Source organism: Protobothrops mucrosquamatus, unplaced genomic scaffold (genome assembly GCF_001527695.2).
Source record: "Protobothrops mucrosquamatus isolate PMUCROS unplaced genomic scaffold, P.Mucros_1.0 scaffold2582, whole genome shotgun sequence".
In the NCBI taxonomy this organism is placed as follows: domain Eukaryota; kingdom Metazoa; phylum Chordata; class Lepidosauria; order Squamata; family Viperidae; genus Protobothrops; species Protobothrops mucrosquamatus.
In genome coordinates, this window is record NW_015388638.1 from 120,032 (window position 1) to 142,161 (window position 22,130).

Sequence of the window (22,130 nt, forward strand, 5' to 3'; positions counted from 1 at the left end):
TACTTAATTAAAATTTGATTAAAACGAAATATTTAAATATGTCCAATTTAAAAGTAATTAAAACCCCCTTTAAAATCCCTCAGGCCAGTCCCGCTAGTTGGAACAGCCACGTCTTGAGGGCGCGGCGGAAGGAAGGGAGATCAGGGATCACCCTGATCTCTGGGGGCAGTTCGTTCCAGAGGGTGGGGGCTCCCACAGAAAAGGCCCTCCCCCTTGGGGTCGCCAGCCGGCACTGTCTGGCTGACGGCACCCTGAGGAGACCCACTCTGTGAGAGCGTACAGGTCGGTGGGGGGTAATCTGTGGCAGGAGGCGGTCTCGAAGGTAACCAGGTCCGATGCCATGGAGCAGTACAAAATAAATATATATAGTTCAGGGGTAGGCAACCTTGGCTCTTTTATGACTCGTGGACTTCAACTCCCAGAATTCCTGAGTCACCATGGCTCAGCTTGGAAACCTCTCTCTTAACCCTCAGCATGGCTGGCTCAGGAATTCTGGGAGTTGAAGTCCATGAGTCATAAAAGAGCCAAGGTTGCCTACCCCTGATATAGTTGCTAAGTAAAACTATTGCCACGTGTGTTAATACAGCCAAGAAACAAGACCCTTAGCAGACTCAGGGCCCCAGGCCCAGGCACACAACCAGGTCTTCACAGCTTTAGGAAATGCCAAAAGGGTTGGGGTCATCTTAAGGCAGAAGGTGCCAGAGGGCACGAGCTATGACAGTGAAGGCACATCTCCTTATATTCCTTTATGGAATATAAATGGAATTATAGTTATGGAATATAAATGTAAATAATTACCAAAACAATATTTTATTAGGATTTAATTACATAAAGTTGGAAAACTGCTGAAAAATCTATGTTTATAAAAATAAACTTTATTTTTTGTAATTATCTATCCATTAATACATTTTAAATATTTTTACTTCTAAAGCTTACTGATAAGTTCTACTTCCTAGTAAAAAGACCTTAACATATTGGGTGATACTCTTTATTGAATTTCCATTTATCTTTTAGTTAATTGGTAATGCCGAGAGACTTATTCTGGAAGCATCATTTCTCTTGGCTGATAATACGTATTTTAAAAATTTGTCAAAGCCTGACCAATGCTGGAGGCAGATGGCTTACACCTATAAAAAGATTCATATGTTATCAGATCAAAAATTAAATTCTCATGTCCTACTTACAATGATCTAATTGGTCACTGTGGAGACAGAATGCTAATACTTGATAAGTCTTCCAATCTGAGTCAAAATGTCTCTACTTTCAGTATTTACTTTTTATTAAAGCTTAGGTAAATGTTAAAAAAATGGCACCAGAACATGATGCATTAATATAATTCTAATCTACAGTTAATACTATGCTTAGCAGCAAAAGATTGCAAGCAGTTATTTCACAATATCAGCTGCCACTATATTTTTTTGTATTTTCTTTTTGTATTAAAGAGAATACTCCACTGATAATGTTGATTCTTATTTCAGCCAGATAATAAGCAATATGATCTTCTTTCTTTTTTTTCTGAGTGAACTTTGCCTAATTTCACATTTTTGTATTTGACTCTGATTTACTCTGATTTTATTTTGTGTTGATAATGTATGTTAATATTTAGGGAGTTAACTTGGAGTTACCTTTATAAAAATGCAATAAATAAATAGTCTAAATAAATGGATTTTACCAAGAATTACTGCACTAAGAACAAAATGAAACTTGATAAATTAATTATCAATTATGTATGATGTGTCTCAATGTTATGACTCATTCTTTATAAAACAGCGATGTTCAATACGACTCTTCCTCAAATTCCACAAATGCAAGAAATCTGAAAAATTGTTGTGAAAAATTCCCATTGCAATTAAGCTTTGGTTACCTTCATTTTCAAGGCCAAATTAAACACCCTGGCAATCTGGAATCATGCTGTAAACGTGCCACTGACATGACCTTTCTTATTACATCAAGACAAGCCACAGTTGCTCAACATGAAGGCAATAGGACAATTAGTCATTATGTCAGAGCAACAGATTAACACTCTGCTTCTGAAGCTGCCCTTCCCATAATGACCAATTTAGCAGAAGTCAATTAAAATATTTATCTCAATGGGAGTAACAGGGCTATTCATAATACAAGGTATCACTCATTTTAAAGATGAAAGAAAAAAGTATGCAAGATAGTAATTACTACAGATGTATGCAGCAATCTAGTTATTTTTGCTAACAAAGCAAAAAGTGCCAACACATTACCAAAGAAATATATTCTCTCTGGTGTCTTTCAGTAACATTTCTAATGAACTGCAGATGCTTTATGAATAATTCTAAAAATCTGCTCAGCATGTACCCAACTTCTCTCTTTTGTGTTATTATAAAAATGCTTTCCTATTAGATAACAGAGAGAACACAATTATCCAAAAATTTATTAATGAACAATCATAAAGATATATTCACCCTAAAATGAATACTCCAGGAAATTTTATTATTAATATTATTAGGACTATATTGATATAAATATATTTTAGTATATAAAGAATTGTATACTGTCCATATAGTATGATTTCATTATCAGAATCCTGGAATTGATGGATTCATATTTTATGAATAAAAATGTTGCTGCTGAATGTAATCAGGAATATATATTCTATTACTATGAGGATACTTCCTGGATTTCTGAATATTTTCGACAATAGAAAATAGATCTTTAAAATATACAATTTTGCTTATTATGATTTACTTTCTCTTTAAAAAAAATTGACAGCACACAATAAACAAATCTTGCAATATGTAATATAAAATAAAACCTGAATATTTAGGGAGAGGAAATACATCATAATTATAACATTATTTAAAATATTAGTGAGATGCATAGGATATAAATGTAATAAACAAACAAACAAATAAACAAATAGGATTATTTAATATTTTTTCATATTTTCTCAAAGCACAAAAGCCTTCTAGACAGAGTTCTATGTTCTAAGAAGGTTAAGATTTGTGCAGAAATTTATAACAGAAATATGTGATCCCTAAACTAGCCATTTCCAAAGTTTCACTAAACTGACAGGCGTATTCTGGAATTAGCCTGGCACCTTTCATTATTTTATTTATCCTATTTTTTTAATCACAGAAACTTTGCCAAAGTGGGATTATTTCAACCTGAAAGTTAAGATCAACCAGTGCAGTTGCAATTGTTAGTACTTTTCAAAACTAGCAGTGATTAGTTAGAAAACAGAAACCATCTGAAAGAAAAGAATAGAAAGTGGGACTTTAGGAAATTGAGTTTAGTAATCAGTTAGCAGTAACAGCCATAGACCCTAAAACCTCTAAGCCAGAGTCCACCAAAGAACCTACATTCTTGCTACTGAAGGCCTTCTCTGCGCTACCAATATGATGTACATTAGGCATGAAGCAATGGAGAAAGACATGCAGGCTTCAGCAATCCAACAGGACCAGTCAAATCAAGGAATTAAGAATTTAGTCAGCAACTAGCAACTAGTATTTTTCCTGGGACCTGTCCATGGTCCTGAAAGATCTTTTTTTTTAAAATTTCTCCTTTCTGATCTGTGCTTTTTTTCTGCTTTGGCACTCCACTCAGATGAGCCATCTATTCTCCTTCTTTCAGCATCCACCTTGGGCTCAACAATATTTAAACTGATACAATAGCTGTTTTTCCAATGGATATAGTAGTTGACCGCAATAATTAAGATGACATCCCAATACTCTAAGCTATTTCAAGACTCAAAAGACTCTGTAGGATACAGTTTTTAATAAATTACCAGTGGGCATTCTTCTAACAATCCCAACGGTCATAACTTATAACTTGCACATCTTTTGTAGATTATTACACCAGACAGATACTTGTTTAGGAGAGAACATCTGCTGTTGAATTAAGATAGGAACATAGAGCTTAACAGACAGAACTGTGTTTTGCTCACTGACCAATAAAAATGCAATCAATAAAATGAACAACACACAACTGTTCCCTAATAACAAGAACTATTAGCAATCATTTGTGGGCAAAGCTTACACATAATGTAGAAAAAAATGCTACTTTTAGAGAAATAAATTTATTTTGATTATTTAATAGATAATGCAGATAAAAGCTATCAGATTGCCTCAGAAATTTAAATAAAAGAGAGATAATCAGCTGGTGATGAATGTCCCTGTAGATTTGACAATACAGAAGAACATGGGTTGTGGTTTCTGTGGCATATAGCTCAGTGTCTACATGATATTAATAATAGCAAAGATTTTAGATAACCTCAACCAATATAGATATTATACTGGAAATTTCTTAAAATCCACAAGTCATTTTCCAAAGATCTGAATATTTCAAATATTTAAATTGAATAAAATTCCCAACATGAATATTTCTTCATTTGACAGAATAGGACATTGCATTAAAAAATTGGAAATTATGGGATGCAAAATTGGTAGACTAGTCTTCTGGGGAATTTTCTCCTTGAACCCACAGGTGTGGAAATGAAAATAAAAACATAGGCAATAATTGTTGATATTGTGTACCATCTGTAACACAGAGGTATACACCCACAAAGTTGGATTTGGGTATCTTTCTTAGTCAAGTCTCAGAACTGGTAAAATACATTTAGAGTATATATGCTAGAGTAGACACACAAACATGCACACACTGCATGCAACATCAGCACTCTGTGATAACAGAGAAATGTTTCTATGAAACTTTGGAAATATGAAGCAAAATGATTTTTTAAGCATAGTATTATATTTAAAATACAAAGTATCTAATTCATTCTCACAAATTTGTGCTTAATTAACTTGAATTCACAATGCATTTTAAAAATTCAGTTATATTATTTCAATTTGGGTACTAAAACAGACAAAAGTTCTATGTTGATCTCAAATTAATATAATTAGCATAAAGTTACTAAGAGCTTACTTTCTGTAGGTTAATACATATGTTGCATCCGAACAGGAAAACAGTTAATTAAATTAACCAGCTGTAAAAACATTTCCCTGAATGATCAAATATCAGTTCCTTGAATTAATGATGCAAACATCAGTCACCATTTCATGTAATATTTACCCCTCCTTCCCTCCCTCCCTCTCCTTCTCTCTCCCTCTTAACTTAAGCTGAAATCTCTTCTTCAGTTTGAATATTTTATATACAATAGTTGTTGTATTTCTTTAACCATCAGAAAGTTTAGCTGGCCATTTCTGTACTCCTAATATTCTCACAATGGTGCATGCCCATTGAAAGAGAAAAAAAGGTTTCTCCCATCAGCTCCCTGGGTGGAAACATGCCTACAAAAGTATGGCACACACAGAGGAGCCAGCCAGGCAGAAAGGAATTTGTGAGGAAAAGGTGAGCAGCAAATCAGCTCAAGGAGAGTAAAATTGCCAGCGGTTGTGTCCTAGGTAAGGTTTCACAGGGTTAATTCCAACTATCAACTTAAGCCTTTCTCTCCACTTGTCAGGAGAGAGAGAGCTGACTGAAAGTTGAAGAGAGAGGCTGAGGGAACGGTGGATGCTGCTGTGAAGGAGAAAGGCAGAAACAAGGCACTTACTTTTATAGCTGGTAGCCCAAGGCTGATAGCCGTAGTAGCCCGTAATCCGCAGGATCCTTTCCTCGATGGACGTGAGTCCTACGGAAGCGCTGGTGAGGTCTTCCACGGACCTCCATTTCAAATCCTCTTTGATTGCCTCATCCACCACCAGATATTTGAGCTGTCGGAGTTGAGGGCTGATGTCTGACAGCCTCCTGGGGCTGACATCAGGCGACCTCCTCATGCCACTAGAAAGGAAGAAGAAGAAGAAGCAGCCGGGTTGAAGAAAGGAAGGGGAACAGCCAAAGCGAACCAGGAGGCGATCAGTGCAAGCTTTCTTGGGAATATTCATATCAGGAGAAAACAAAACAACAACAACAATAATAAAAAGGGTCCGCCAAAGATAGGCAGCTGGATTGGGGAAACTGAGGAAGGCACTTAACACCCCAAAGCGATGCCCTCTTAGCACAGCTTTCCCCATCGGGTGCCCTGCAGGCAGGCTGGACAACAACACCACCCTCCCCAGAAGCTGTGATCCGACCCTCCCGTCTCAGCAGATGTTTTAACAGACCCGGCAGCCGCCTCCCCCCCCCCGGACACACCACGTCCTTCAGCGGCGAGTCCGCTAGAAGAGCCCCGGGATACCTCAGCGCATCCCCGGAGTCGCGGCGCGGGAGAGGAAGGTCGAGCCGGGCGCGCTCCACCTCCCCTCCGCCGCGCTAACCGGGAAAGCTCCAGGCGAACTTGCAAGCCCTCCCGGCACACCATCCCTTCCCCCGTCCCTCCCTCCCTCCTCCCCGTTGTTCTCGGCACCCAGAAAGCGAGGACCGGGAGAAGAAGCGCAACTTTGCTCCCGCCGGCCCCGCCTCGCGCTCCGGCCGGGGCTGCGGCGCCCCGACCCCGCCGCGGCTCCCCGGCGGAGGCAGCGGAGAAGGGAGCTGAGCGCCCCGAAGCGGAGCGGGGACCTTTCCCGCTCCTCCGCGCCGCCACCCCTTCTCTCTCCCCCACCCCCACCGCCCGTCCTTCTCCCGCCGTCGCCGGCACTCACATCGCCATGCTCTTGCCCCTGGCCGTGCCGCTGGGAAACTCGCGGATCCCCATGGGGAAGAGCAGCGGGGGAGCCGGAGCTCCCAGACTTCTGGGAAGGGGCAGCCGACCCGGGCTGGGCGACTCGACGCAGACCGAGAAAGAAAAGCTGCGAGAGAGGCGCGGCGTGAAGTGACCGGGAAGAGGGACGTCGCTTGGGCTGGCCACGGCGGCGGCAAGGAGTTGCAAGCGGACGGCCGGAAAAAAAAAAAAGAAGGGCACCGCGGCAGGGCGACTGCTGCCTCCACGCCGGGGTCTCCCGGTGCACCACGCGGACGAGGCGAGGCGTTGGTGCCTGGCTGCAACCTGCTGTTGCTGCTGCTGCTGCTGCTGCTTCTGCTGCGCGTAGAGGAAACGGAGCGAAGGTGGAGGAAAACGCCCGCCGACCTCCTCGCAGGCAACTCCACTCGCTCGCCTGCCAGCCTGCCCGCCTGCTCGCTGGCTCGCTCGCTCTTGCGCTCGGTCGTTTTTCTCTCTCGCCAGAGGGGGAGCCCGCTTTTCTCGCCTCCTCTGCCTTCCTCCTCTTCGTGAAATGAGTGCGGCGGCCGATAGGGGGAGCCCGAGAACGTTTGTGCAGAAAGGCGGCCGGGGGGGGGGGGCAAAAAAAGAAGGCTTGGAGAGAACCGTGCAGGAGTTTGGAGGGTTTGATCGCGCGTCTTCTCCCCCCCCCTTCTCCCACCCCCCCCGTAAGATAGAAAATAGTTTATTAGTTACTGATTCCTAGAAGTCTCTTTGGCTGTAGTTGCCCGAAGCGGCAAAAACTTGTCCCGTTCACTGGTCTAGACAAGTAGTGATGTGAACGATTGTATCGCTGGGTACGGTACTCCCCCCCCCGCTTTCGAGGCTATAGATCGGTCATCCTCGGCGGGAAAAGGACTGCAAGGTTTGGCGCAGGAGTGGGCAGCGTGGAGCACAGGGGCCATCTTGCAGCCTCTAACCCCTTTCTTACATCGCCCGGAGCGCCGTGTGATTGTAGCGCTGTATTGCAACTCTCTCCCGATTTAGGTGTAAGAAACGCTCCACGTTGTTTTTGAAAGAGTAAAGGGGGGGGGAAGGGGTGGGGGGAGGAGGAGAGAAACAAACCTGAGCGAAAGCAACAATAACCGAAAAAGGATATCCTGGCTCTGTCCATAGGTATGACACAGCTCGTCGCTTCTTTCCATCCAATGCAGTCCAGTCCTCTCCAGAGCTTTTCAACTGAGCTGCTTTGCAACCCAAAGCCTATCTGCTTTGCCAGACAGGAAGCCCAGGGTTATGGTCTTTGCTACCAAGCACAAAGGCAATGGAGCAGCCCAGCACGGCTTCCTTTACCTGCCAGTTTTATGAAAATCCAAATGGAAGGGGGAAAAAAGGTCCTTTTTTTTTTTCTTCTTCCTGACCTTGGGATCTTTCTGTTTTCGATTCCACCTGCCTGACACACAAAGGAGGCAAAGCTAGAGACAGCTGAGCCAAACCAAAAGGCAAGGTGGCAATTGCAGATATGCCATAAGGGCGGCAGTTTGTCATATATAGGATATAACCTTGCTAGATGTTGTGCCATGCAAGCTGGCAAGATGAACTGAATAGAACATTTAATTCAGGTCTTAGTCATTGCAATGGGACTTGGGCAGGGAGAACATCCCAAGAGAGTCTATTCACGACTGAATGATTGTGATGATGATGATGATGATGATGCATTTCGAATTTGGCACCCAAATCCAGTCAAATGTACAGCGTTGTGATTTATTTTTGCATGCTCAAGTTAAAACCAAGCACACCCAATACGCCTGTTTTGAACCCTTGGGAATCTTGTCCCTATATCTTGCCTGCAGAGGAACATTTTTTGCATGTCATCTAAAGGAAACCCATTTTGCTGCTCAGTAGGGAGGATCCCTGACTAGCATATGCCTAACATGGTAGACAATTGCTGCACTCCTATTTCTAACCATTTTAGGATTTGGCTTGAGACTAATGCAAATAAAGCAGCTGCTCTGCAAGAGGAGGAGCCAAGGTAATCCAACCACCATCATTTCACCATGGCTAGTCTCATATGCATTCTGCTTGCATATGAACATGGAGTCTTTGGAGTCCACGTAATGATTTACATCCCTTGCTGCTTGGGGATCGGTGAAAGCGGAAAGACGCCACTCTGGTTCAGGCAATAAAGTTCATATAACAACATATTGAGATGCTATTTGTGGAAGGGCATCTTAAAAGTGAGAATGACCCTAGAGTGTCATTGTGCGCTGCTTTTCTCTCTGATAACCAGCTATGCATTAAGTACAGCATCTTCTGCAGTTCTCTCTCAGCAGAGGCTTCTGACTGGACACAGTCCTGAGCTTAAGAGAGGTTTGATCCCTCCTCCTGATTCTTGGGATGTCAGAATAAATGACAGCATTGTGACGAGCACAAAAGCAGCATGAAATGAGGACTTAAAAGATTACTGAAGGCCCAGAAAACGGCTGCCTTTTTATGTTCTCTCTCTTGCATCCTGTTTAGAAAACAAGAACATGTAAAATTTGAGATTTTATTAAACTGCATTTATTTGCATTCAGATATCCCATTTATAAAACTCCTTTATTTAATTTTATTAAGGGTCAGAATCCATCCAGCCCTAACCTGGATGTTGGGGTAATCAGAAAAGGCAAGACAAGATTCATATATGTATCATATCTCAGGCCCAAACTGCCTTGGGTGTGAAATTAAAGTTAGCATAATGGATCCTGAATTGTTCTCTTGAGATGAATACATTATCTCTTTAAATCTCACAAGCAGCTTAAGACATACCATTCCAATGTTGTCTCACAGTCCAAAATCAGTTTATTGTTTCACAGCGAGGGCAAGCTAAAGGGCCTGAGTACAACACAATAAAAATACAAATGAACAAGAAGAGTAAAAGGGTTGTAACTCTCAGCTGCTCTAACAGCCCTGATGCAGGATTCCAGTTAGGGGTAGGGAGTCTCCAATGTAGAATTCCAGACTAGCCTACCAGCCTGACTCATCTGGTTTACATGGCTTCAGAATGAACCTGCCTCTTAGTAGCAAAAACTTTTATGTTCGGTGAGAAAGGAGCATAATTCTCTCTTGTTTAGCTCATGACCTCTCATCTCAAATCCAAGGCTTTCTGGGCAAACAACTTGTTTTCCAAGTCTAAATTACATATCTATAGTGCTCATGTCACCATTATTTTAATCCAACTACATTCAGAGTGAAGTATCAGCTGAATTACTAATTTCATGGACAGTGGTTTTAAAGCAATAAATGTAACAAATTACCAATATATTTTACTGGCAACAATACTTTTGTGTCACCTAACTTATAATACCCGAGAAGATGAGGCTAATGGAATATGCTAGTAATTTATGATTCAACTGCCCATGGATATTACTTAAAGTGCTGGTTTTCAAGCAAGAAGGGAAGAAAACATGCAGCCACAATACATAGACCTTCTCAATAATGCAGCAGAAGAAACTCTGCTTATCTTTGCTTACCACAGCCTTCTCTAGACCAGGGCTTTTCAACCTTTTCACCCATTGTACCACTTTTAGGATATGGCAACGTCCGAGTACCACCAGTCGCCTAGCAAGGTGTCAAAAACTTGATGACAAAAAAGAAGAAGGAAAAAAGTGATGAAGTACACGTAGTCCTCGACTTACAACAGTTCGCTTAGTGACTGTTTGAAGTTACAATGGCACTGAAAAAAGCGCCCCCCCCCAAGGCACAGCCGAGCAAGACACCTGCCTGCCCACCTGGCGGCACTCTCATTCCCCTCCCCTGCTACCACTTTTCCAGGATGGTCGCATACCACCTGCCAGGTGCCAATGTACCACAGGGGGTACCCGTACCACTGGTTGAAAAGCCCTGCTCTAGACTGTGCCTTCCAGGTTTGTTAGACATCAGCTCCCCATCAACTCCAGCCATCATGATGAATGATGAGGTTTATGAGACTTGAAATCCGAGGCAAGATTAGAATGGGGAAGATTATGCTAGCACCTGGGCAATATTGATTTATTCTTTTGTACTTTTTCCCCCCCAGCCTTATTCCGTAGGCTCCTCTTTAGGGCCCCCATTTTCATTGATAGAGCACACATTTTCAGTTGATTGGAGTAAGTTGGAAATAAATTTCCTAAGATCTCAAAAGTAGAACTTCAATATCTGTGAAGCTTTAAAATAGCCCTCTTCAGCCTGCAGCCCTACTATTTGAATACTGTTGGAAGCTGCAGTTTCACAAATCAAGAAGATTCCAGGTCAGAGAAATTTGCTTCAGGAGATAGACACTCGAAAAATTTACTTTGCTATCCATCCACTGTTTTCCCTATTATTTCTTTCATGAGTTATTGGGAGGGAGTGAACCCTAGTGAAGTAAATATTACCTTTTGGTCAAGTTCTGATGAGAACCCCAGAGATTTTTATATTCTATAACCATATGGAGGTCTTCTAGTCCAACCCCCTGCTCAGGCAGGAAACCCTATACCATTTCAGACAAATGGTTGTCCAATCTCTTCTTAAAAACTTCCAGCCTTGGAGCATCCACAACTTCTGAAGGCAACTTGTTCCATTGATTAATTGCTCTAACTGTCAGGAAATTTTTCATTAGTTCTAGGTTGGTTCTCTCCTTGGTTAGTTTCCATCCATTGCTGCTTCTTCTGCCTTCAGGTGCTTTGGAGAATAGCTTGACTCCCTCTTCTTTATGGCAATCCCTGAGATATTGGAACACTGCTATCAGGTCACCCCTATTCATATAGTCTAGAACTGTGTGACTGAAAATGACTCTCTTAAGTTTAAAGCAGAAGTCTCTCGCACCACCTGAAACTTCAATCTACATCTTATTGCCTATTGTTTTCCTGACTCATAAAAGTCATTATTATTAAAAATTCACCGGTTGTTAGAGCTTTGTTTTGGTTGGAATAGCTTCTCTTCTTGAGCAGACTGTTTATTATCAAGTATGATATAGAGTTCAGTTTGCTGTATTTTCCCCCTGCTGTTTATATATATGTGTGTGTGTGTGTGTGTGTGTGTGTATGCAGGTCTTGGCGTATTCAGATCTTTTCCCGTGTAAGATTGAGAGTATCTTGGCGACGTTTCAACGAGGTCCCACTCGTCATCTTCAGGCTCTGACCCCCCACACAAAGCAAACGGACACACACCATGAACATAGAGCTAGACCGCAAACTCAGAGCCAAACCAAAGCCCGGTATGTTACATCACAGCCTTCTGCTCTGGACTTCACATCACAGAACTCAGGAGGTTACAACGCTAAAGCTCAGGATGTTACAACACAGCCAACCACCTAGGATGTTGCAACACAGAACTCAGGATATCACTACACTAGATCTCAGGATGTCATCACACAGCCCATTACCCAGGTCGTTACAACACAAAAGACTAATGGGCACACAGCCAGCACCTCAGCTACTCAGGATGTTATGAAACAGCCGAACAATCTGCAAACAATAACTCCAACACAGCCAACCAACCCACCGACAGCAACAAAGCCAGCACTCCATACACCCCCACCAATATTTATAGAGAGACGGCAGCTCCGATCACACTTTGCTCGCACGAAGCCGAAGACTCCAGCCTGAAGATGACGAGTGGGACCTCGTCTAAACGTCGCCAAGATACTCTCAATCTTACACGGGAAAATACCCGAATACGCCAAGACCTGCATACAGTACCTGTACCCATGAAAATCTATGAATATATATATATATATTTGGTGGGAAATATTTGAATGGATTAAAATATTCAGCTATATAAATGCATATAAAAGACACCTCTGCTCTTTCTGCTCACCAGTCCTTTGCAAGAAATTTGTAGCTAACCCATTCTCTTTATTTCTGCCTTAAAAGGCTGAAAACAACAAGATGGGAGCTGAACTTCTGAAATAGGGGGGGGGGGAAATAAAAGCTGAGAAACTCCCTGAGGCAAGAATCGGCTACTCACTAGCTCTGTGAAATTACCACATTTCAAAAACGAAGGCCTTCTTTGTTGGGTTTTCAAATACACCCCAGTAAAGCATGATTAAATTAATACAGTTCCCTGAAAACTGACATCATAAGAATGAACAGGTCCAAAGCTGACAAAGAACTCCTAGAAACTTGGAATTGAAAAATATCATTTGGATCCCTGAGCTCAACCCTTTACTCGCTATTGGGAATCCAGATTAAATCATCCCAAACAGATTGCTGCCTAGTCTCTTCCTCAAAATATCCAAACAGAGGGGAGCCACCAACTCCCTGGGATGTTAAAATTGCAAACTCCATGCAGAGAAGCTAGCACATTTGACTACATTACCTCAGAACATTTTGCACACTTATTATATCACCATGGATACCTGCTTGGGGGGGGGACATATAAAGAGGACTAATTATGTTTAAATTAGCCGCAATTCTGATATTCCTATATTTCACTAAAAAAAACCAAACCTTTGTAACTTCCATGAAGTGAGTCTATATAGTCAGATATTTTCTAGCCATTGTGAACAAAAAATCTAGCTTCCTTCTGCTTTTCAGAGTTAGTGGCCAATAAACAAAGTCGTAAAAATAATTTATACTTCTTATGTGTGTTCACTATTGATTGATGATTGATGGTCCAAAAAGCAATGAATGTAATAGAGCTGTAATTGGACAGAGTATCTATTCATTCTTAACATTTTTCACAGGCCTGTTATGAAATCAGAGGTGGGAAATACACTGTGTTTTGCTTTTGGAGGTTAGGTGGACTATAAATGTAATAAATAAGCAAATAAAGACATTAGTGTATTTTCAATGTCTTAGCCTCAGTGCTGCTACAAGTCTTCCAAAAATACCCCAAATACACACCTACAATTGTAACATCGTGCATCATTTACAAAACCAAGACATCATTTTGAGATGACATGCATCAGTTCAAGTTATAAACAGGTGAGCAGCTTTCTTCCCAGGTGGGCATCAGTTTACTGCGAAACTAGTATTTACAGCATTTGTTTCTTCTGGTAATTTTGGTATATTGTTTTCTTGATTAAACATTCTCGTACTGAGTGGATCCTGTTGTCTGACAAATGAATGCCAAAATGGTTCATTAACATGCTTGGCACTGAGCTGGATTGGCAACAGCATTGGCTGTGCAAATGTAGAATGCTTCAAGTCACATTTTTAAAGATCAAATCGGGAGCAGATGACCTTCTGAGTGAACTTTAATTCTAAATTATCCTGTAGTATTTTCCTCCTATTTATTCTGATGATGTTGAACAGGCGGAACAAAAGAATCCGGGCAGTTTATAATTTTGATTATTACTTGGTGCATTTACATTTTGATGCATTTTTAGCCCATTAAGAATCAAACTACAAATTAAAGAAAAGCCAAGTAATCATCTCATGCTTCCTAATACATTTCATGTGCATCACAAACTATCTTAAAGTTGCAAGCTGTGTATGCTAATACTAATTACTCTATTAAATAATATAAAAATGAATGGTTTTCTTTGATGTGTGCCCATATGACTAAGAAATATTTCCTGCTGGAAAGTTCTCAAAAAATATTGATACCTCACTTGATTTCTTAAAGCTGACAATATAAAGGCATGCATAATAATCATTTAGAAATATTTTCATAGGATTGAATTTGGTTCAGAATCAGACATTATGGTTAGAGTCTAACATTGGACCAACTTTGCTTTGCACATAGAACTTTCTCTCTGTACTTGCAGCACCTTGACACCCTCAGAATCTGCTCCAGTGGTTCCCAGAAAACTTTGGGAGGAGGGCAACCATCAGTCCACCCCTACCAACCTTGTCCTGCCACCCCCTTTTTTCTGCTGACAGAGGACTGTCATTGGATTCCATTGTTTATAACGCATTATACAGACACGTCTTACTTAATGCATGATATACAGAAAGGAATGCATGATAAAGTGGGAATCTGTAATGCAGTTGTTAAAAGATGAGTAACTGGAAGCAAGTACTGGGAGCAAAAAGTAACTGACCTTACTTTTTGAAAAAAACTACAGTAGTGGCCAAAATTATGGAAACCTTTTGGGGAAAGTGTATTTTTGAGGTTTGATGGCTAATAACACCATTTGTTTTGGAGTGGTACCATAAAATTATATATCAATGGAAAGATAATTTCATCAAGAATGTAATGCAACAAAGTTTGTTCAATTATCTGTATTCTATGAAAAGCTATAGCCAAATAACCAGAAAAAGGAAGCACAACTTGCTTAGGTTGATATCAGGTAGCTTTCCTTCATCTGATTGTAGCCAATGAGCATGAGTGTTTAGAGAGCCAATCCGATGTCCTCTTGTTTTGGCAATGAGCCAATCAGATCACAGTAGGATTCAGTTATTGAAGCTGAGAGGAGGAGATTTGTCAGTGTGTAATGTGATCGCTATCAAGTTGGTTGGGGTTTTTTTGGTGTTCTTTCATTTAGTGAGCTTGTAAAACGTAATAAAATTAAAGTAATGGTGCAAAGAATTGACTGGTTGCCCAGAAAGCGATGTAAAATAGTATTATTAAGTGAACAAGGCTACAGTTATAAAGAAATTAGAAGAAAAAATGGTGGAAACTTAACCAAAGGTGACATTTCTACTGTACACTTTTTCCAAAAGGTTTCCACAGTTTGGGCCACTACTCTATGGTGATTCTCAGAATCAATGTGGCATAGCCTTCCCTACTGTGTTGCCCTGAGGAAATGTTGGCTTACTGATTCCATCAGCTGCAGCCAGCATGAGCAGTGAAGATGTTGTAAGAGATGGTAGGAGCTGTAACTAAAAGATCTGAAGGGCATTCACTTGAAGAAGGCTGATAGAGCAATGGAAGAACTAAGGTTCTATTACTTGCACATGAATAGGCCATTTGGTTTGAGGGTCAAACATTGTGCTGTTGGGAAAACCTCTCACCTGTTTTGTCATTCATACATGTACATTATGCCTTCATGCTGCAATTATGCAGTCATAATTGGAGTAACCTGCTGTCTGCTTATATGCTGGTGAATGATCAAGCTTTACTACCAAGGATTCCTCATTTGGATGTAAATTTTTCTGGACATATTGCAGTCACTCTTCTTTCTCAATGCAGGTAGTCCTTGGCTTACAACCATTCATTTAATGACCCAACTTACAACAGCATTGAAAAAAAGTGACCCATGACCCGCTTTCACACCATTGCAGCATCCCCGTGGTCACGTAATCAAAATCCGAGTGCTTGGCAAATGGGCTCATGTGATCACCACTTGTAACCTTCCCAGCTGGCTTCTGACAAGCAGAGTCAACGGGGGAAGCCAGCCAATGAGCATGAGTATTTACAGAGCCAATCAGAGCCAACATTTGTCAGTGTGTTATGTGATTGCTATCAAGTTGGTTGGGTTTTTTTGTGTTCTTTCATTTAGTGAGCTTGTAAAACGTAATAAAATTAAAGTAATGGTGCAAAGAGTTTACTGGTTGCCCAGAAAGTGATGTAAAATAGCATTATTAAGTGAACAAGGCTACAGTTATAAAGAAATTAGAAGAAAAACTGATGGAAACTTAACCAAAGGTGGCATTTCTACTGTACACTTTTCCCAAAAGGTTTCCATAATTTTGGCCACTACTGTAAGAATGTCTTCTCTGACTCTTTTGCTGATCTTTAAACACAACTGGGGCTACTGTCCAATACCATCTTTTTTTTCAATCAGAGAAGGTACAAAGCCTATCTACATTTTATGAGATGACTATATTTCCTACCATTATTATATTTTTATTTATTTATTTATTTATTTATTTATTTATTTATTTATTTATACTTCTACCCCGCCCTTCTCCCTGCGGACTCAGGGCGGCTTACAGCCTTTTTAAAAAATACATAAATACAAAAATACTAAAGTTAAAATGTTAATTAAAATGAAATATTATTAGGCCATTATTATTTTTTTAAAAATTATTATAGCACCAAGCTAAAAATAACCCTTAGGCCAGTCCTGCCAACTTAAATAGCCATGTCTTGAGGGCGCGGCGGAAGGAGGGGAGATCCGGGATCACCCGGATCTCTGGGGGTAGTTCGTTCCATAGGGTGGGAGCTCCAACCGAGAAGGCCCTCCCCCTGGGGGTCGCCAGCCGGCACTGTCTGGCTGACGGCACCCTGAGGAGACCCTCTCTGTGGGAGCGTATCGGCCGATGAGAGGTAATCTGAGGCATATACATGCCTAATAGAATACTAAGAACATAAATACATATATACATGCCTAATAGAATGCTAAGAACATAAATCTATAAAAAAATTGCTGGAACCCATGGCTAACTGGACAATTCTGACATTTGATCTCATGTATTAAAAAATGGCAAATGCCCTTCATACTTTATACTATTTAAAACTAAACAGATATCCATGAAGTGTATCTGCTTGCTGTTTAATATATTAATGATGGAAAGCTAAGCTCAGATCCCTGTTTCCTGGTGATGCTCAGTGGGTGGGCACATCTGTCTCTCATAGCTTATGGCTCATAATTAATGTATAAGGTCAGGTAAAGGTCAAATTTGGCATGCCATTAAATGAAGCATTGTATTTAATATACATATTTTTAACGTGCAAATAATAGTCAGTGTATGTAAATACAGCCATAATTGCAGTATCAGGAGTGGAGCAGATGGAAAGGGCTGATGAACTCCTTTGAAGTCCTTTTTTTGCATTTAATTAGAGGAAATTTAATTAGTGCCAATTGGCTTGGGATTATAAGATGATGTCCAAGCCATTCAGAGGGCACTGAGTTGGGTAAAACTATTTTAAATCGTTTGATTACTTCTTTAATCTGCAGGTTCTTTTTCCATAAATGCGGTACTTCTTCAACCCCAAGGATTTCTATGGAAAATGCCCATGACTTTTAAATGAGGCCATTACCCACTTAAAGAAATCTTTGTGAATTAAGCATTCGTCGGTCTAAATATAAATGAATAATCTTAAATATGTATTTATTTTTTTCTAAAGTTGCCATATACTATGTTATTGTTGTGCTATTATAGTGTTTACATTAGCAGAGGTTTGCTTACATTAGTGCCAGCCATGCAATCACGATAGACATATGTTCCTTTCATTTGATTCCATTTATCAGGTCTAAATTGTGCTAGTCTGCAGGTTTCGTTTTTCTAACTGACCCATCCGAAGCCTCCATCTCCTCACCTTATTCTAATGACAAGATGAAAACAATAAGGCATGTAGCTGCCAGGTTTTTACTCTTGACAATGGTTTAGTCCAATTTACCTCTCTTATCTTTAGTCTATCCTTTCTTTCACTTTTCTGATCAGCTAATAACAGAAGGGTACAAATAGACCATAGTTGGACTCAGAATGTAATAGGATGCTGAGTATAAATATTGATTGAATATATATGATGAAACTATACAGAGAATGCAATTATACATGTCATATCACTTTCCACATTTAACATTTATGTCACTTGGGCACTATCCCCACACTGCTGGGATCTCATAAGCAAAACGTCTGAGCTGATTTTCTTCTGGCTCTGCTACAGCACAATTCAAATCAAATAAGTTTTGTGCTACTTGAAGCATCTCAAGGCTTAATGACAGATCATTTTCTTATCAGCAAGGATTCCCATCTAGCTTCACTCAGCCTAAATTTGAAACCCTTGAACAGTTCTACCAGCAAACTCACTCTTCATGCTCCTGGTCAATTTCTAGACAATTTCACAATCCCTGTAAAAGATAAAGCAAAAGCACTTAGTTTGATTTTCCCTGCTTAGGTAAACCTTGAATCCATATTCTTGTTTTAACCACCTTCTCCATCCCTGTTACTAGAGTTACTAGATTCTCTGCCTTGTCACAAAACAGGATAATTTGTAAAATCCTAATTGAAGTTGCTTTCTCCACAGTTTATTTATACAGTGTGAAAGTTTAGCACAGGTAAAATGTTTGTTTTTTGCAATTACCTGGAAGCTGAATGAAGTCAGCAATCATAAATACCTTTACTAACACAGGTTACTAAGTAAGTAACTTGTTTGAACACAATGAGGTTTATTTCCAAGCAAATATGCATTGGGTGGTACTGTTACAGTTGTTTGCCACACGGAAGCTAAAAAAGCCCCATATGATAAACAGGGCCTATCAGTGTGGATATAATAAGCTCCTTTTATAATGTTTACTCAGAAGCCCTGTTTAGAAATGTTTTCTGTAATATTCATTAGAAGTTTTCCTTCTGTTGCCTCTGTTCAGAATTGTTTTCCATCCATCATGGCCATATACTTAATAGCTGTCTCATGATAAATCAGACTTCGTTTATTTTCTTTTTAAAGCAGTTCTAGATAGAGCTAGCTTCTATTAATGGTATTTAATAGCTCTATTTATTATGAATTGTTTGATTGAAATTTTATCGAAGTTTTCTTTTAGTTTTATACATGTAAGCTATCTAGAATAGTATGAATAGATGGTGCTCTATCTATCATCTCTCTCTCTCTCTCTCTCTCTCTCTCTCTCTCTCTCTCTCTCTCACACACACACACACACACACACACACACACACACACATACACACAAATATCCAATGCTTTTTTTGTCATAGAACGCACCGGAACAGAGTTCTGGGAACCTTTTTTGGGTGGATTTTTCCAAGTTTTAAAAGTAACTTTTGAAAATTTGATGTTTGGTCCACTGGACTTGAATCTCCCTGTCGGGTGTACCAAGTCGGCGGCAAAATCATTAAAACGGTGCATGTGGGCTGCTTGTGTGTCGAATCCGATGCATGCATACTTCGTCCGCGCTGGTTGTGATGGTGCTGCTCAGCTTGTAGCACTGCTCGGCTTGTGATTGGTTGTGTGGTCAGGCGCTGAGTACTTACTGCAAGCGGCGACCATTATGTTTCGTTACACAACTGACATGTGTGGATGTGTGTACCGTGATTGACTACGTGCGAAAGCACTGCAAACATCTATGCAAATAAATATATTTAGTGCTATCAGATCCAGGCTGCTAAAATCAGGCAAAGACAAGATGGGCATTGGATCTGTTTGAGGGATCCCGTGTTCCCAAGAACATGCTCTCTTGATGTTTTGTTTGAAATTTCGTTTCTCATCCAAGAAGCTTCTTTAGTTCTATAGAAGACATGGATGATTGGGACTCTCCATAGATAAACCTCCAGCTTCCTTATTTTAAATCTTGTCCTCTTGTGGGACCTAGGAAGTGTGCCTTTTTGGTGGCTGCCCCTTTTCACGGGAACGATCTCCCCCTCCTCACTCCTCAACCTATGACAAACCCCCAACTCTGCTCGCCTTTAGAAAAGTCCTTAATACCTAATTCTTTTCCCAGGCATTAGAAGCCAGTTGAGTGGCTGCTCTCCCCTGTGGTTGTTTTATTTACATTTTGTATTTATATATTGTCTATTGTTCTGTGGTTTTATATTTATTTACCTTTTATATTTATATATTGTCTATTGTTATGTGGTTTTCTTTGGATTTTTTTCTTGCCTTTTTATTTATTTTGTGTTTTCGCTGAAAGCTCCTCAGAATTATACTAAACAGTATAATGTTCGATAATATTGTTTGTTTGTTTGTTTATTTAATACACCACCCATCTCACTATCCAAAGAGACTCTGGTGCCATAAAAATCATAAACATGAAAGTATTAAAATTAATAACAAATAAAGACCAGAAACCAAGGAGCACAAACAAGACAGAGTTAGCTCAGAGCCCTAAGTCAACCAGCACGGCCAAATTTTAAGCCCCTTCCAGAAGGCCAAAAAGACAGTGGAGGATCTCACTTCCGACAATAAATATTTATAAATAAAGAAATAAGATTTATAAATCTTAAAAATAGATTTTGGGAGAACAAAACCCAAAACATTGAAATATAATGGGTTGCCAATTATGCCTTTTGGGTTGCCAGCAAGCAGTGAATGGAGGGAGACTAGCAATTCCATTCTAAAAAATGTAAACTTTGATAACAGTAGAAAAATCATTGAAATGTTACAAATTAACTTTTTTCTTTTTTTAAAAAACGTTTTTAAGAAATCATTTTTTTAAAAAACAGTTAGATCTGATGGTTTGTCCCAAAAGATTACAGCTGTAACCTCAGCCAGCATTAGGGAGTACATTTGGTTGAAAGATAAATTGTTAATTGAATGTATAGATAGAAATAATATCTGAAACTCAGCACTGCAGCCACTGTGCCCCCAATAGGCTAGGAAAGCTCTGAGGGAATCACAAGAACTTATCTTTAGCTTCTCTATGAAAATAATGGGATAATAGTTATGCAAGCTTACATTTAATGGAAAGTGAAGATACTCGATTGAAATCCATCTTCTTCCCTGTGTCAATATTTTTCAGCAGGCACAGAGGAGTGGTGTAAGCATATGCAGACTGCCTTGATGATCATCAAAAAATAATAATAATCTATAACTGTGAATCAGACGTGGGAAACATTCCTATCTGCAAATTTTCCTGTCCTAGAAAGTCATAGAACCTCTAACACCACAGGCCAGTGAAGATATTCATTGGTCTTACATTGAACAGCAGAAATGTTGTTTTCTGAGAATCTGTATTATCAAGTGACTCACTAAACTATTCTTATATATTTAAAGGGCAAACTTATGAGTGTCTTTTTTCAGAAGTAAGAGTCAGAGTGTTCAATAGAATTACTCCAGAAAAGTGGACATAGGATTGTAGTCTTAGACCGGCTTTCCCCAAGGCACATTCCTTTCAGATGTGTAGAATGTCAAGAATTCTCAGCAAGAAACATTTACATAAGATCTTTTGGATTAAAAATTCACACATCTGGAGCATGACTAAATTAGGGAAGGTGGCCTTAGAACACGGGTGTCAAACTCGCCGCATCACATGACGTGTCATGACGTATTGTGACTTTTTTTGCATGGCCGAAGCTGGGGTGGGTGTGGCCTCCGCATGATGCAACCGGCCCGCGGGCTGGCAGTTTGACACCCCTGCCTTACAATGCAGCTAGACTGTTTTGAATCCTGCCCTCATGAAACACTTAGTACTTCTGGAGAAAAGACAAGGACATCTGATTTTACTAAAGCAGGGGTAGGCAACCTTGGCTCTTTTATGACTCGTGGACTTCAACTCCCAGAATTCCTGAGCCAGTATGGCTCAGCTTGGAAACCTCTCCCTTTCCCCTCAGCATGGCTGCCTCAGGAATTCTGGGAGTTGAAGTCCACGAGTCATAAAAGAGCCAAGTTTGCCTACCCCTGTACCAGAGCAATCAAAACCACCTGGCAGCCCAAGGATATCTCAGGATCAACTTAAAAAAACCCTGCAAGTGGTGTAAGAGACAGCCATGAAATACTTTATTCCTAGCTCAAGGCCATGTACAGGATTTATGCTGCATCCTAATTTCTCAATTAGGCAACATAAAATTAGTTCTCAAGTTGAACATTAGCTCTCAAGCCATCCTGGGGGCATTTCTAGTCCATGCCCTTTCCCTGTGGCTATTTCATTTCTCTTAGTATTTTATTACTTGGGATAACACCAGGAAGAGAAATGTAGTATTTCTCTCACACAGAGAACTGGGTGGGGAATTTTCAGCTGGGAAATGGTTGGAACATGGGCATCTTTCCTTTTCAGCTGCAGCCGGAGTACCCTGAA

The 22,130-nt window shown here is 40.3% G+C and overlaps 1 protein-coding gene across 2 annotated transcripts in view; it reads right to left on the reverse strand.

Annotated features, from left to right (window-relative positions):
- SLC35F3 (solute carrier family 35 member F3) overlaps positions 1-6,604 on the reverse strand; it is a 105,614-nt gene extending 99,010 nt beyond the window's left edge. For both annotated transcript variants that reach the window (XM_015825280.1, XM_029285946.1), the window contains exons 1-2: positions 6,552-6,604; positions 5,525-5,751 (exon numbers count right to left, since the gene is read on the reverse strand). In XM_015825280.1, coding sequence (XP_015680766.1) covers positions 5,525-5,751; positions 6,552-6,604 — 280 coding nt within the window. The remainder of the gene's footprint in view (positions 1-5,524; positions 5,752-6,551) is intronic.
- Positions 6,605-22,130: the final 15,526 nt, after the last annotated feature.